The sequence below is a fragment of the Leptinotarsa decemlineata genome, unplaced genomic scaffold (assembly GCF_025532065.1).
Source record: "Leptinotarsa decemlineata unplaced genomic scaffold, Ldec_3_MD MMD2_tig00000576_RagTag_RagTag, whole genome shotgun sequence".
Taxonomy (NCBI): domain Eukaryota; kingdom Metazoa; phylum Arthropoda; class Insecta; order Coleoptera; family Chrysomelidae; genus Leptinotarsa; species Leptinotarsa decemlineata.
This window is the reverse complement of record NW_027412551.1, coordinates 11,177,601-11,194,159: the sequence shown is the minus strand read 5'-3', so window position 1 is coordinate 11,194,159 and position 16,559 is coordinate 11,177,601. Positions and strand designations below refer to the sequence as shown.

Below are 16,559 nucleotides of genomic sequence, written 5' to 3'. Positions count from 1 at the left end.
AATTGAAATTTGAATAACTTGCCATATAAAGCGTCATATTCATTAATTATGGCTGTTTTCATTTCATTCCCACGCCTGTAATATCGTAGATTTGCATTTTCCTATGAGTAAATTCCAAATCTCTGGGACTGAAGTGACGATTGTTCAACAATTTCATCCTTGACGATTTTCTTGTCAGGTAAAGAAAGATCTGAGAAAGAAGTCAGTTATAGATTTATAACTTGTTATATATCACAGATTCGCTATGCCAGACTACTTTCGGGTATGAATAAATAAAATCTAGAAAGATCAAATGTTACCAAGATGACCATGAACACCCCTTATATGAAAAATTATTGATATGGTCATCGAATTTCAACCTATCACTAATATATCGATAAATTTGAAGAGTATTAAAAGCAAGAACGCCAAATTGTGATGTTATTAATATAAAATTATTATTTTTCCTCAAAAAACAAAGCACAAGCACTACAGGAAATTCCTTAAGGAATTTCATAAACGTTCTCAGGAAGTTAACTACACATTTAGACAGTTCTCCAAATGAAAGATCTCTTAAACAGTGAAGTTCGAGGTGTAATGAGTTGAACCTCAAACCGATGAGCAGCCACAGTCCTTCGCGTATTTCTGGTGGAATCAAATGTGCCAAGTCACTTGAAAACCTCCCAAGGAAGTATTTACAGCAGAGGAACAAATCTTCAACGACGTTCTAGATTATCAAGGTTGCAAGAAATATTCGTGTCTTTTTGGGAATAGGCTGAACGTACTGAAACCCAATAAAACACCCTGAAGATCACCGCAAACAATGGGTTCAATATGAGAATAATGATGAGGTTTGTCATCTGGTCGCTTTTAGGTGAGACGTAAACTTCATAAACCGAAATGGAGTCAGAAATATTTCACAAGCTTCGTAAGGTTGAACAACATGAATCTTAAGATCGTCAGTTTCTCTCAGTTCCACGAGTCACTTAGTAGGACAAGCTAGTGGTGAAAAAAATTGAGGAAGGTAAAAACATTTGTAGACGAAGATATACCACCAACTCCTCGGCTATTCGTTATTGATGACGCGTCTCCAATGGACTGCTTTGTAGGAATCTAAACGTCTCAAAGCAAATGTTGGTATAGTTTTCTCACAATTGCTGCCAGTATTTCAGGGTGACAAAGCGCTGCTTTGCAGATGGATCACTTTTTCGAATGCGTCGATTAGTTTAAAAAAACTAAGCAACTCTTTTGGTGACATTTTGCATCACAATGTAATTCGCTAAGAAGAACTCCCATTGTTTTTCATGGCATTAAGAACTACTTGAAAGTTAGAAAGGTAAAACGAAACAACAGACCCTGATTCTACAAGTATTGTGCATGAGAGAGTTTTCACAAAGCAATGGAACCCTTTTTTATCTCAGCATTCTCGTTTGCAAACCAAGAAGTATAAAATGAACGTAATTAGTATCTGTTCAGATCCGAAGAAATATTCAAAGCCAATATTAGTTCTAAGGTCATCAAGTCTCCAAAAGGATCACGTTCTTCAGCAGCTGCTTAGAATATGTAAGATGCAGCTTCAACTCATCATTTGATAGTTTGACTTGTCGCCCTCATGGCCAGACATTTAGACATGTTTGTCTGGAATTGTTAATGAACAGCTTTGGTTTTCTCCGTGAGACCTCAGATCTTTCTTCAACTTTCATGGGTCAGTGATGAACCCATAGAGGTAGGTAACTGTGTACTAAAAATCCGACCAGAGATATATTTTACTTCCGAAATAGTTCCCTGGAAAAAACGCATCATTCAATAGTTGCATGATTTTTATTCTATATCTATTAGTAGATGATACCAGAAACCAAAAAACTTCCAATACCAGACATTGCTTTCTCAATCTACTATAGATTGCATCAGTGATACTAGTCTGGGTTATGAATGTGATGTTTGAACTTTTTCTGTTCTGAAAATAACAACCCTGAGAAAGAACAAGCTTGTAGATTCGTCAGAAAACTCAAATCACGAAAATCAAAAATAAACGGGGATCCCAAAGGCGGTTCGATGCAAAGCGAGGCTTTTACGTCGACATCGTAGTATTAATGACAAAGTTATGTTTCATTATGCGGAAAACGACTCGATTAATAAAATAGTGTTTCTACTCAGCGGATATAGCTAGCCTCGAGAGCTAGTCATAGCGAAGGAATCTAGAAACCACTCATCTATTATTAAGTAAGATTGTGCTATCACTTCTGGTTTATTATTTCATTAAAATCCTGGCAATGAGAAAACAATCAGCGTTGCTTTTAATTGTTGTATAGTGAAAGTGTAAAATTAAAATACTAGATTTATTCCCTACTTCTATTTTATTTTTCCTTTTACAATGCGCTTTGATGTTTAGGTATAAACTTTTCTGAATAAAATTGAAACTTTTTTACAATTTTAACGGAAAATTTTGGATTAACAATTCGAAACAACGAACCAAAAATTTGTATTCTAATAACCATAAATAATTTGAGATACTAACGATCCGTTTCGAATGATAGAATCACGTGACAGACAATGGTTAACGACAATATGATTGCAAGAGATCGGATATCTATCCAAGGAAGAAATTTGGTAGTACGAGTTCTGTGTTATGTTGTTATGAAACGCGATTGACATTCTATTAATAAACTTATTGATCTTATCGAAAACGATAGGCTCAATTTTTTTCTCTGGAATTGGTGAAGTATTGTTTGAATAATAGTTGGCAGAATACTTGATTTTATCGCCGTCAGGTTTTATGCTAATTGCAATATACATACCTACTGTTCGTCCGATTTTGATGTGAGTTTCATTAGTCATCTCAAAATGTATAAAGGACCGTTTCAAGATGACAGTTTTCATGAAATTGTAACTCCTACCATTCACTTAGTAGTTTTCATGTTCGATTTTGAATAATAATAATAATGATCGACTTTATCCAGTATTGGATCATATTGAATTTTTCCTTTAGTTTATTTTGGAATGTGGATTTTGATAATTGCATGAGATTTTCAATAATGGTGTTGTGAAAAAATACAGCTAGGAAGAAAAATGATTTTCTGAACATGGCTGAGGAATGACGAGGGATGTGTAGGTTTTCGTTAGTTCGAAGGTTGAAAGAATGGAGCTCTAACCTCTGTGTAAATTTATTGAATAGAGGAACAGATATTTTAGATTTCAGTATTGAACAAGTGATGTTACAGTAGGTATATTGCCTGAGAACAGACACTGATAGTCAACCAAGGTTGCCACGAGCTCGTGAAATATGTTCAAATTTACAGGGTCTCCATAATTGATGCTCGAAAAAATAAGCAATTAAGAAATAAGCTTTTTTGTAATAGGGACAAGCTATGTATTTGTGGATAAAGAACTATGAGACTGGTATAAGATTTAATCATAAGCTGTTTCACAGTTCCGTTAAATTTCAAATCTTCATCGAAAGTGATGCCTAAGTTTTTTGCAGAGTCAACCGATTTGAGTATTTGGTCACCTATCTTGAGTTTCATATGATCTTTAACATATTATCTTTGGTTTATGTTGCTGAAGAATATGACATGGCATTTTCCAAGTTTGACCTTCAAATTGTGTTTGTTCGACGGAGTGTTTATAACTTCAAGGTCATCATTTACTTGATTTCGGGATGCTGAGATATTATATGATCCAATACTATGATATAGTTGCGTATCATCCGCAAATGCTTTAACAAAAAAAATATCTACAGTGTATAACAAAATTAGAAAGGACCAAGAATTGAGCTTTGAGGTACTCCTGATATAACAATTTCAAGGGATGAACTTATATCATCAATATGAACCTTTCGATATCGGTTGTTCAAATAATAATTCAAATAATGTATGACATTGGCTGAACATCTATAATATTTGAGCTTGGAGAGGAGGAGTTTGTGGCTAATGTTGTCGAACGCCTTGGAAAATTCAATAATACTAAAGCGTAGGGTTTTTTTATCAATATTGGCTACAATACTATCCTGATAATGTGGAAGAATGTTTCCGGATATAATAAAGGCTGTTAGTTGAATTTCAAAAATTTAAGAAACGGCGGATAAAATACTCATTTTATTTAAATCTGCGAGAGTGAGTGAATTTTTCGATTCGGATGGTGGTTCAACAATGGCTTCTTGAAACAACACGATAGAGTCACCTCATATTTTTTGTTTCACGAATTTTTAGGTACTATATCAGTTCAAGAAATTATGAATTATGATTACCTACATAAGAGACAATGAAACATGAGAAATATAAAAGAATATAGTTGTAACCTCTCCTGAATGAGTTGAATCAGGAAATCTGCAAACTTACTTTAGAATTGTCCCTGTGGAGTTTTTTCGTGGGGTCAAAAAATAAATATTGCAGAAAGTGAATTTGGGATCACCCCGTATTCGAAAACCGTCTCGTAATCAAGATGTTACCTGAATCAGTGAAACTCCCAAAGCATCAATTCGAATAAAAGTCCTTTTATGTGTAGTAACTAGCACACGCAAAGAAAGCTAGCAACATAATCGTTCTTTTCGCTGCGGAGCTATTCACGACCGCTCGAATGATGCACTTGCAGTTCAATTCAACAAAAAATATTCATCGTGACGGGATTCGACTAAACAGTCATTAAGATCTCGATCGAGATACTTTCATAGTATAGCTTCTACAAGGTGAGTACATATTGGTGTTTGGAATGAACATCAGACAAGCGTTGCAACAAATTCGCTGTTGTTCATTATTTACATCAATAACCTTCCATTCCAACTAAGATCCAACCATCTTCAATTTGCCGATGACCTAGAATATGTATTTATGACTGTACATTACTTCAGCAAACTATATCAACTTTGGAACAGTGGTGGTCTGAAATTGCTCCAAACTCAACATATCCAAATGTGAAGTCTCAACATTCTGCCGGAAATGTTGCCCTAGCAAGTACAGTAATAGTGTTTGAGCTTCAAGAATCTGGTGGTCATATTTGATGGCAAATTAACTTCCAGTTGATGTTAATGCTTTTGATTAACGACCATGGAAACAGGGCGTGATTCCCTGGTGTTAACTATCCTGCACAATATCACTGAGAGAAGGATAAATTGTCCATATATATTAACTAAAATCAATATTCGTTTGAAGGCCAGGAATTAGGTTTCATATAACATCTCCTTGAAGTAATTTACTAGTCAAGCCTCTGATCAGCACAGTAAGATAGATTTTCGAATACAGTATATACAGAATACAATATAAACAATGATAATCTCAACACTAGTTTGCCTGTTTATAAGCATATTCATAATTAGTCATTTCTACTTTGGATACATCATCTTTTATTTTGTTCTATTTTCTGGTGTCCACTTGTAATTCTGGGGCCACACTAACGGCTAACGTCAATGCCCATTATCGCGATTATTACCGCGATAATTTTTAACCCGCCAAAGTGGGTGGCTACACTTTGCCGGGAATGTCCATGATTGGCGATAAAAACGGCATTAATTTTACTTGGAAGATGGAAATTGACACTGACGTAGTGTGGCCGCTTTATCGCATTAATTCTCGCGTTAATCTCTTTGATGTACCGCCACTTGAGCTATCGACTAATGCCAAACGGCAATGGTACTGCCGTTGTCAAATTATCGCGTTAAGTCGTGGCTACACCTACGGTTACCGTCCTTTATCGCGATAATTAATGTCATTTCTCGCTAGTGTGGCCCCAACATGAAAAGATCATCATTATTCTTTTCCTAAGATTGCTCTGGTCGAGTCCTATCCCCGAAGCCCCTACAGTAGAAGGGATATACATTCAGAAGGGCGCGCCAGCGTTAACAACCAATGACCACTCCCCATGCTGTGGGGTATATATGATCATTGGTTCTGAACTTGCCTTAAGCAAGCGCACTGAGTCAAGAATGACAGCCTTCTGCATTTATTCGACTAAGAATTCTACCTTAGTGTGGCAAACCGCCATAATTTCAAAATTCAAGAGTAGAATGGGCAATTATCAAAACAACTATATTGACAGAGTTTTATGGCTAGAGTCTATGAAGTTCGAAGAGAAAACCATGATATTTTATCGGTTTTCTCCCTCTTCTTCGATATTCGTCTAGCCAGAAGCTGAAAACTCCATGACAAATATCGTCTCGTTCTTGTGTTCATGAAACACAACATCAGGCTTATCAGCTGCTTTGAACCTGAGTATGAAGAACGAATTGTTTCAATAAATTCGGCACTCCACGTTTCCCACAATGGGCAACACCGGTGTCTCGATGAATATAGGCTGTGACCGCATATGCTGGACATGCTGACAGCACATTTTGTCAGGAACCTTTATATCCATCACGCGACTGCGGTAGACCAAGGTATTGAAGACACCATCCTGGCAGGCAATGATGATCCCACCAGTTTCCGACTTCAGCCCACTCGTCCTGAGGAAAGCGAAGGTCAGGCCGACGTATTCAATGTTGTTGAAGAAGATCCCACGCATTGGCTTAAAATTGTATTGTAGCTTTTACATGGGCCTTTTGCTGGACGGGGTCCTACTCAGTGACAGAGTTTTAATCACCTCGTTCAGTATCGAAAACCAAACCAAGTTCATCAGCTTCTGTGGCAGAGCGGACCATACAGACATACAGACCTTACGACTTTACAGGTTCCATCCAGTACCATTTTGTCATGTAGACACTCCAAACTGAAAAGTCCACGGCCTTCCTGTTGTCGAGGGAGTATTATTTTCATCATCATTATTATTATTAGTTTTTTCCAGTTGTATAAAGAAAGTATTTCAAAATAGTGTTGTAACTACTTTCAAAAAAAAATATTTTTATAATGATAGTTTTCTCAGGAAACATGGTTTTCATAATGTGAAAATTGTTATTCAACAAAAAAAACCTGATATAAACTTCAATTGATTTATGCAGTAACGTTAGTAGTCAGAATTCCACCTCAAGTTCCTATAAAAAAACTATTTCAAACTTTTAATCATCCATAAAATGCGTTCAATCACTACTTCAAAATAAAAAACCTCCATGGAATTTTGGAGATACTGGCAATATGTTTTTGTCTGTATTTTATGTTATAACTATCGAAGATCATATAGAATTTCATTTTTAGAAAGTGTTTTTCAAAGGAAACTCATCTAGTCATGAAATGAAACAATCCATTCAAAAAGATGGAAAAAATAGTTTTGAATTTTGATTCACCCAGTATCAAATCTGGTAAATTCTTTAACCGATAATGGTAAAACAGATTCTTCAACTGAGTTTTCGTTGACAATAATCACGGTTGTATACTCGTAGATAAGTTTATTGGCATTATACGTTCTCAACTGCTCTTTTACCGATCTTTTGAAACTTTGCATTGCATATTCATTCATTTATTTTATTTTATTGATATTTTTCTTTCTTTGCTCAAACAAAACATAGTTTTCAGTACGGTTTGAATATTCTTGTAATTTTTCCTCGACAGTTTGACATGTATGTAAAAAGTAAAATGCTTTTTGTTGAATGAAAAATCTTATGAGTCATTTCAAATAATTCACAAGGATGTTTTCAAAGATAGATGTGATATTATCAAAAAAATGAATTCAGCCGAATCATCTTGAAAAGATCACTTTCAAACACATGAAGTAGAAGTGGGTTCAAAACACTACCTTGTGGTACTTCCTGTAGAGGAAATCATATTGAGTAATGTATTATCAATTCAAATACATTCAATTCATTGGATAAGGGCCTTTTTTCAAATTTTATGAGAGCCAGGAGCTTCATGAGGTTTCAGTTGACTGACAGTATATGTAATTTCCAATTAATTCTATTGAATGAGCAATAATCAACCAACCTTACCTTTATGTAATCACCTGTTTTTTTTTATCTCATAGACAAGTTTTTATCAATATGAATTACGATAATCCTCATATTCACTAGCAAGCTACTAGATATCTGCATTCTTTCGAAATGAGAATTGATAGAAGGTATTTTTCCGTTTATCAGAATGCAAGTCAATTGAATAGTCAGCGCTGTTGCTTGATTGCATTTTGTTGTGATATTTCTGATACTGGTTCTTAGAGAAGGATTGTTTTTCATGAAAATTGGTTAGTGATATTCCAATATATACTATGCTATATATGTTATCCCTAATACAATATATTTATACCGTATTTTTTGTTTCAGGTACTGCAGATATACTATGATTGGATAGGGATTTAATTTTTGTTCGTTACAAAGGGTGTGAAATGCTAAAACTAATCTAATTTCTATAAAATATGTACCTCAAACAAAAATTACTTATAGTCACACCCAGAATACCTGCAGTCGAAATTGTTCTACTTCCAAAAATCAACATCATTTTTACTCACGCATCTAGCTATTAGCTACAATTAATTTCCTATTAGTATTTGATGTTTCCTTTCAATAATAATTATGTGAGTTTGTATTATTATAAGTACCTAATCGCTGTTGATAAGTTGTAAAAATATTTGTACTATTATTTTTGACTATGTGTGTTGTTGAAATTAGTATAATGGCTTCAAGTGGATGCAATTTTCAAGTAATTTCTAATTTATACATTCTGATTTAAGAGTCATAAAAATATCATCCCACTTCAATTTTTTCAAAGCGACAGCTTTTCCTCTAAACATTCAAACAAATTGTAGAATTGAGTACTAGTTGTTTTGAAGATACTTTTCTGTCAAATATATGATAGTTATGACTGAAAATTCTTGAATTTCAATGAAATTCAGCATGCTCGATTTGTCCTCATAACTTGACACTTCCCGGTTATTTATATAAGAGAAAGGGAAAGTATACCTGATCAGATATGGTGACATTGAAATTTCGGAAAACAGGATACAAAAATTTGAAAAAATATCCGGCATGTAATACCGGATGTTTTCAAAGAATTTGAAGGTTCAACAGTCTTTTTCATTTTCATGAGTCATTTTGTTTTTCCATGTTGATTTTTCGACTATGAAAATATGATTATACTACAATTCATTGATGATGTAATACATTGAAATGCTGAAATCTTGTTACTAATTCACAGATGAAGAAAACTACGGATTCAAAATGAGAATCGAGAAATACCTGTCTTAATCAACAGAAAATATCTGAAATCATATGTTTCTCATATTCCAAATTATTTTTTCACTTTGGAGATACCACCATCTGTAAATTTTGTTATCAGTTCCCAAGTTATTTTCATTTTTCAACTTTTTAAGTTTTTCAAATATTTCGAGTTCTAAATTATCAGATTATTTGTATTTTCTTCTGAATTATTGTCATTTTCATATTGACATTGATGATTTTGTTGTTGTCGTTATTTATACAGTGTGAAAAAATACCAAAAATGTTATTCAGTTGAAAATTTGTCACTATTCAGTGGGATATTTCCTCAATATTCTGTTTCAAAAAAGTTATGAAGTAAACTTCTACAGAGTAAAACAAGAACTTCGAAATGCAAATAGCTGATAAAATCTTAATAACTTTGTTTTGATTTAGTAGAAAAATAAACATTCAATATGTCACTACTTTGAAAAAAAGTGAGTCTGGAATAAAGTATTATCAAAACTATGGTGGTCATTTAGAGTCTTATTTCACAGTAGTGGTGTGATTTACAGAAAAAGAAACAAAAAATCAAAATTATCCCATACAACCAATATATTGTGTAGGCTAAACCATGTGGTTACTATTTTTTGGTTATTTTCCATCTCGAATAAAAGAAAAATTGATGCCAAAGTAAAAGTTCGATTGAAGCTATCAATAAATGAAAACTCATTAAATGCCTCTTTACTAGTCACACTGTATGTAAAACAAAAAATCATCAAAAACCAAAATGTGACTTTGTGCAATTGTATGGTTCGCTATGTCAACAAGAAATATTTCTATCAGAACTTATATTATGTTGAAATTGGTAAGTTGAGGTACGAATTAGTCCGAACAATAAAGTTTTTGTACTTCTGAAGCACACATTAATCTATATGGAATAAAATATCTGAAGCATTCACTTTGAAGTTTTCTATACAATTCCAGATTTTCTAAATTACTAAATGTGGCAATTTCTGAACGGAGACCATACAACAGAGCCATATTCTAATTTTGACCCCAAATAAACTATTTAGAGGGTAAAGATATATTCGAAAAACTATCTACAACGGCGAACTATCAAACCATAAGACATCAAAGCTTCACTAAGTTCCACTAAGCAAAAAATTAAAACTACTCATTCAATAGTAATGAAATATTGAGGATTTTCATACTCATTCATTTCCATACTTTCTAGACGGTCCAGTTTCTAACATTTCTTCTGGAAATGAAGAATTTTGAATTCATAATTGAATAAGTGTTCCTCTTTGAAGACCTGAGTAGGATATTTCAAATTTATTTTTCCATTCTTCAATGTTCTTTTATGCGTGCTTCAAATGTTTTTCCAGGTTGACCAATGTGAATCATCGGACATGAACCACAAGACAATTTATATACTTCTGATCCATCAAACAACAAACTCTTGTCTTACTTATTTTCATTGTTGATTGTTATCGTCATACAATGATTGATATGTTATATTTATCAACTCATTGATTTGTTTTCTATAAAATTATATCTATCAAATATATATTCATACATTTGTATTTACCTGGTTTCACTAGCTGATCATATGATCGTATTCGCACTTTTCAGGTAGGTAGATGAAATTACTTTAGTCAGACTTAAGACTGAAATGTTTCAAAAATATTAAATGTTCCAATCTAAAAATAGTCAATCAAAAACTGCTGGGAAAAGCTATTGTATAGCGAATCACGTGTCGCGGTTTTGTAAACCTTTCACAGAGAAAATCAAAATGAATTTTGATATGGATTTTCATCAAGAATCGGTCAGTCCCATTCAATTCATCAAAATATACACCAAAATTTTTCAATGAGTAACTGCGTGACAGCAAAAAGGTATCTAAATCAAGTTGTGAAAGTAAGACCTGTACTCTCATTTTCAAGATCCTACAGAGTTGGGGTTGGTTCTTCGAGGGCTTTCCAACCCCTTGATTAACAAAAATTACGATTTTTGATTCCACAAAAAAGAACACACTGCAATGAAAGCACTTATCTCCCGACCACTTTTCTCGATTCCCAGCACCGTACACTTACGAATTTCATGTTGTCGTTCGGGGTGCACTGGAGCAAACTAACACCACACTGCGCGCCACTAGATTCGAAGATGCAGCCGATCGGCCCGCCCAGCAGTTATATATCCAGGTGCAACCTCGAGGCACGAGGCCACGCTGCGGAAGAACGCGCTCGCATTGACCGAGCCGGCTACGGCGAAGGTTCCCACCGTCGAAGACGCCACCGTCCCGTTCGAAGATGGGCGGCGAGAGATGAAAGATGCGGAGATGAAGGAGCAGTCGGGACAACGAAATAATAATAATAGCCTTTATTGTACTAAGTTACAATTTGAGAAAATGGAGACCATTTTCTGACTGTCCAAGAATATTTTTATTGACTTGTATATGAGGTTGGATTCTCCCAATCTCTAAGCACACAATTCAATAGCATAAATTTCCGCTTGAAATACAGTCGCATAGGTTCCTAGGCAGGTTGATATCTCTGTCTTGGGCCTGCGACTGAAAACACCTGCACCAGAACCGAAAGGTGTTTTTGATCCATCTGTAAACCAACAACTATCTGCTCTTGATATTTCCTTTTCCCGGAAGATCCAGTCCTCTCTACTCGGGAACAGTACTTTACAGGTCAGTTCGTAATTGACAGTTGGAGGCATGAAGTCAGAGGTCATTTCCAGTATGCTCTGCATTAAATTGATTATAGGGGGGATTACTATGAGCTTAAGTTCAAGTTTGTGGGGTCGTAACCTTTCACTCCAAAATCAAAACGATCGTTATTTGAGTAGAGAGCAACTGGTGAACCTCGTCCAAAGAGCCCGAAGGCACAACTAAACTCTGCTGTTCGCAGAGCTCAAAAAAATGCTTACTGGTAGAAAATTTTGCTCGAATGAAGATGAATTTCATTAGTTCGGACTTCCATTATCTGATATTGTATAAAATTTACAAAGGTTTTGTGTAACAGGCTCCCCTCTTTGAGCGCCCAAAGGATTTTTCTGTAGTGCTTGTGTTTTGTCCTTGTAAAAATAATATAACAATGAGTATATGTGGTAGCCTTTATATGCAAAATACTGAGCCATAAATACAATTAAATTGGATACTTTTTTCACAATGCACATTTTAGAATACCTGTCAAATTCTCATAATTTTTACAAATGTCGTTTTAAGTATTCAATATAGATAAAATTTGTCTTTTACACTAAGTAATTTGGATGCGTCGCGTCGACTGTAAGACGCCTAGGGATTAGAGTCCCTATTTCTACCCCCAAGGGGTAGAAATAGGGATTCAAAGATTGTATTGAATTTCGTCAACTTTGAAGTTGGTAACCTTAAGTTTTGAGTTAGTAAAAAAAGTATTGTAACTATTTGTTTAAAATGGTCTGGTCTGTCACGAAACTCAATGAGATAAACCAAATTACCTACGCGAGTGAAGCTGCGGGCAACAACTAGTAAACGATATTTTTATCAAACCTCCAATTTCCCTGCTAAATAGTTCATTCGCAAGTAATAAATTTTCGACAAAAGTAGGAGTACCTACTATTCTATAACTTACAAGTATTTCCAACAGTTTTTCAAAAGTATTCGATTATGGTTCCTTGAATAGATTAATGAAGTGATCGAAATTCGAAAAAAATTCGAAACTGAAACATTTTTTCCAAAAATTCAACTTTTGTCATGTAATTATGAACTTCCTGTTAAAACTCAAATTCATTTCGAAAATATTTTTTCAATTTCTCCCATTTTCATGAAATTTTGAACGGTTTCGACTTATATCTCAAAATTTTCATTCAAATAATTAAGATATCAAGAAAAAACAAAGAACAGAGGATGGCGGCATACTTTTCTTTAACTCTAATTTTCGAATCATAATTTCTTTGTTATATTTGAAATTTCGACATTGAAATCAGCAGCATTCATTTAAAATCTGAATATCACAAAATTATTATCATTATTTCTCTAAATGAAAACTAAATTGATCTTTCACGCTATCGCAAAAAACTGAGTAGAATGATTTGTTCTATCAAGATTTTTGGATTTTTGCATTTTGGAATCTCTAGAATTTTCATTATAACTACAATACAAATTTACAACATTCGAAAAAATGTTGATTATCCGCTTTCAATTTAGTTTGAAAATGATAACGAAACATACTGATGTACGGCTAACACTGAGCCGTTAAAAATATTTCCCTACGCTATTAGAAAATGAGATTAATTTTATTTATATGAAATTTTTCTTCCTCCAAACGACACACCCAGCGGATATCCTGAAGCTCTATTAAAATGTCTACGGCATGTTCAATGAAAGTAAAACTCGTTCATAAATTGGTAGTGTGAAATGTGAGAGCTATTATTAAATTTTAGTCAATCGTGTGACATTCATCCAAATCACTTTCTCACCATAATGTTCACCTACAGATACGACAAACGGGGAATTGGACAGAAAAGGATAACATTTCTTCCACATTCTGCGTATGAAGTAAGATAGTAATTCACTTCAATAGTCTCTTTCTGTATACTTTGAGAGAAAGACACGTTTTTTCCGAATAGTTAATTGTGTATTGGATATCACACGTTAAAAGGTAAGACCTTGTTATTCCTTAGCTCGCACAAGATTTAACTTCGGGTTGTCGTTTGTAGGGGTGTGACAGCTGGTTAACGGAAAACAGATTTTAAACAGATTTTTTTAACAGATTACACTTTTTGTGTCCCTATAACCTTCTCGCTTATCTGAATTCCTGACTAGTCTACGACCTGAACCAATCTGCTGGTTATTTTATTCAATCTGTTCTGCTCACCTCCGCATTAGCTAATCTTTCTCTTTATAGGTCATTGGATAGTATTTGGATGGCATTGAATCCTATTATATTCTGTTACCTTTTTATTTTATTCTTCTTTCTTCAATTTCATTTATCGCAATAATCTATTCTGTACTTTTGTGTCCCATCCTATTCAGTTCTATATAATTTTTTCTCATGGTATCATGAGATACCATGAGAAAAAATCCTGTTATATTCCTTTGGGCGATGGTAAATTGGGCGTCATTAACTAATATGTTTTTATTTCAGAGGTAAACTAGGCCCAATGATTTCTAAGTATAATATTATTACATATTTGTTGTATTGTGTAACATTCGTGTAATATTTGTGTTTTCCTCCAGTTGTTGGGATGAATATATCAGTGTGTTCGGAAAATAACAAGAATTTTAAAATTTTACCGGTTTGGAAAGTCTGTTCATCATTTTTTTCCATTAGATTGCTTCACATTCCCCTGTAATATTTATTGCCTGTAGCAGCCGCTACAGTTAGATGTGTTTTCGAAAGCTCAGCGATTTTTGTTTGATAAAAAAAATAAAGCGATTTATCTCCAACAGAAGTACCCAGTTACAAGAAATGCTTTTATTACAGAGCACATATGAAATAAATATTAAAAATAATGGAATATAGAAATGTATAAAAGTAAATGCTAAAACAAAGTGTACATAAAATATTCGTATACATAGAGTTTCAAAAGAGGAATGAAAAATTGAGTATACAACACAAAAAGTTACAAATCATGCAATGTAGCATTACTGACACAAATGTTATTTATAGTATTATCAAAAGTGAATGTGAATACATGATACCAAGGCGTTCACAGTGTCGAAATGAGTATCGCAATGTTCACAAATTTTATTGAAGCTACTGCACATAAAATTCAATGGTGATCGTAGCATAACATTTGTGCGTGATGCTTCGCGATAGAATTTCAGATTGTGTCGACCTTCACTTCTTGGTACTAAGAAATTGATTTTTGGTAAAAGAACCGTACTGTCAATATTGTTGTTTAGTGATTTATGCAGGAATTTTATACCAAGGATAACTCTCCTATTTTGAAAAGATGTCATATCAAATCGTGTCAACAAAATTTTATGTTCGATGCCTCTCGTGGGGTATCAACTTTTGAACATAAGTATTTCAGGAACTTCCTTTGCACGCTTTCAATTGATGTTTTTTGGTAGTCATAAACTGGATTCCATAGCATAGAGCCATACTCTAACTAAGATCTGGCATACGCAAAATATAACAGTTTTAAGGTGGCAAGTTTTTTGAAGTTTTTGCCATTTCTGTAAATAAATCCAAGCATTCTATTTGCATCAGCAAGTCATATGCATCCACATATTTCTATCGAAAACTTTATAATGTTTTTGATCGCTTTTGTCCCAAGTATACTGTTGAATCCAAAAATAAATATCCTCCTTGGTATAATAGAAGCATTATTTGAGATTTGCAGGCTAAAAGCAGAATCTGGCGCAAATACAAGCGTGAGTGTAATCTGCAGGCCCTTGAAGATTTCAAACATCTTCGAGCAAAAATAAAGCATGATGTTGATGTGGCATATAAAAAATTCTTAGGTGAAATTGAGGAAGAAATACATATCAATCCCAACATATTTTGGTCATTTATAAATAATAAACGAGGTAGCTCCAAAATATCACAAGTACTGAATTTTGAAGATCAATTGCTGGAGGGGTTTTCTAATATCGTTAACGGTTTTGCCAATCTTTTCAAACAATCGTATACCGCTTCTTCCCCTTTTCAACCAAACTCTGATATTGATAATAATCACTTTCTTGATATATCAAGCTTCAGTAAAAACGAAGTATACGAGGCACTAAGGTTGCTCAAGCCTAAAAAGACCACTGGTCCAGATGACATTCCAACTTTCATCCTAAAAGATCCTAAAAGTGCACTTGTGCTTGCTCGTCCTCTATCTATACTAATTAATATCTGGTTAAGATCGGCTAAAATACCAAGGATCTGGAAATCATCAAAAGTCGATTTTCAAGAAAGGAGATAGACGAGATATTTCAAATTTTCGGCCTATCTCTATTATTTGCAACTTTGCGAAGGGTTTTGAGATTCTGCTGGAGCGAGTTATATATCGGCATGTTAGTTGCAATATAAGTATAAACCAGCACGGTTTTATGATAAATCGTTCAACGGTCACCAATCTTCTGACTGTAACCCAACATATTGCTGAATTTATTGACAATAGGGCCCAAACTGATGTTATTCACACATACTTTTCTAAGGCTTTCGACAGGCTTGACCATGGCATTCTACTGAACAAACTAGTAGCCTTTGGATTATCTCCATCCTTAATCGCACTCTTTTAGTCCTATCTACGGGATCGAAAACAATATGTTCAGCTCAATGGTTTCAAATCTACCAAATATAGTTCTTCTTCCGGTGTTCCACAAGGTTTAAATCTGGGACCGTTGCTCTTCAATATATTCATTAATGATATTGCAGATGTTATAGATGTGTATTTCCTTTTATATGCCGATAATATAAAACTATACTGCCTTGTTGAGAACATAGATAATTGTGTGAACCTCTCAGCAAATGTAGGACGGGTTGTAGAATGGTGTTATCGAAATAACTTGTCACTGAATCCGGATAAATGTAAGGTCATGTCCTACAGTTTG

General features: G+C 34.2%; 1 protein-coding gene across 2 annotated transcripts in view; it reads right to left on the bottom strand.

Moving 5' to 3' along the window:
- LOC111511616 (uncharacterized) overlaps positions 1-11,273 on the bottom strand; it is a 62,790-nt gene extending 51,517 nt beyond the window's left edge. For both annotated transcript variants that reach the window (XM_074174441.1, XM_074174440.1), the window contains exon 1: positions 11,119-11,273. In XM_074174441.1, coding sequence (XP_074030542.1) covers positions 11,119-11,127 — 9 coding nt within the window. In that variant the 5' untranslated portion in view covers positions 11,128-11,273. The remainder of the gene's footprint in view (positions 1-11,118) is intronic.
- Positions 11,274-16,559: the final 5,286 nt, after the last annotated feature.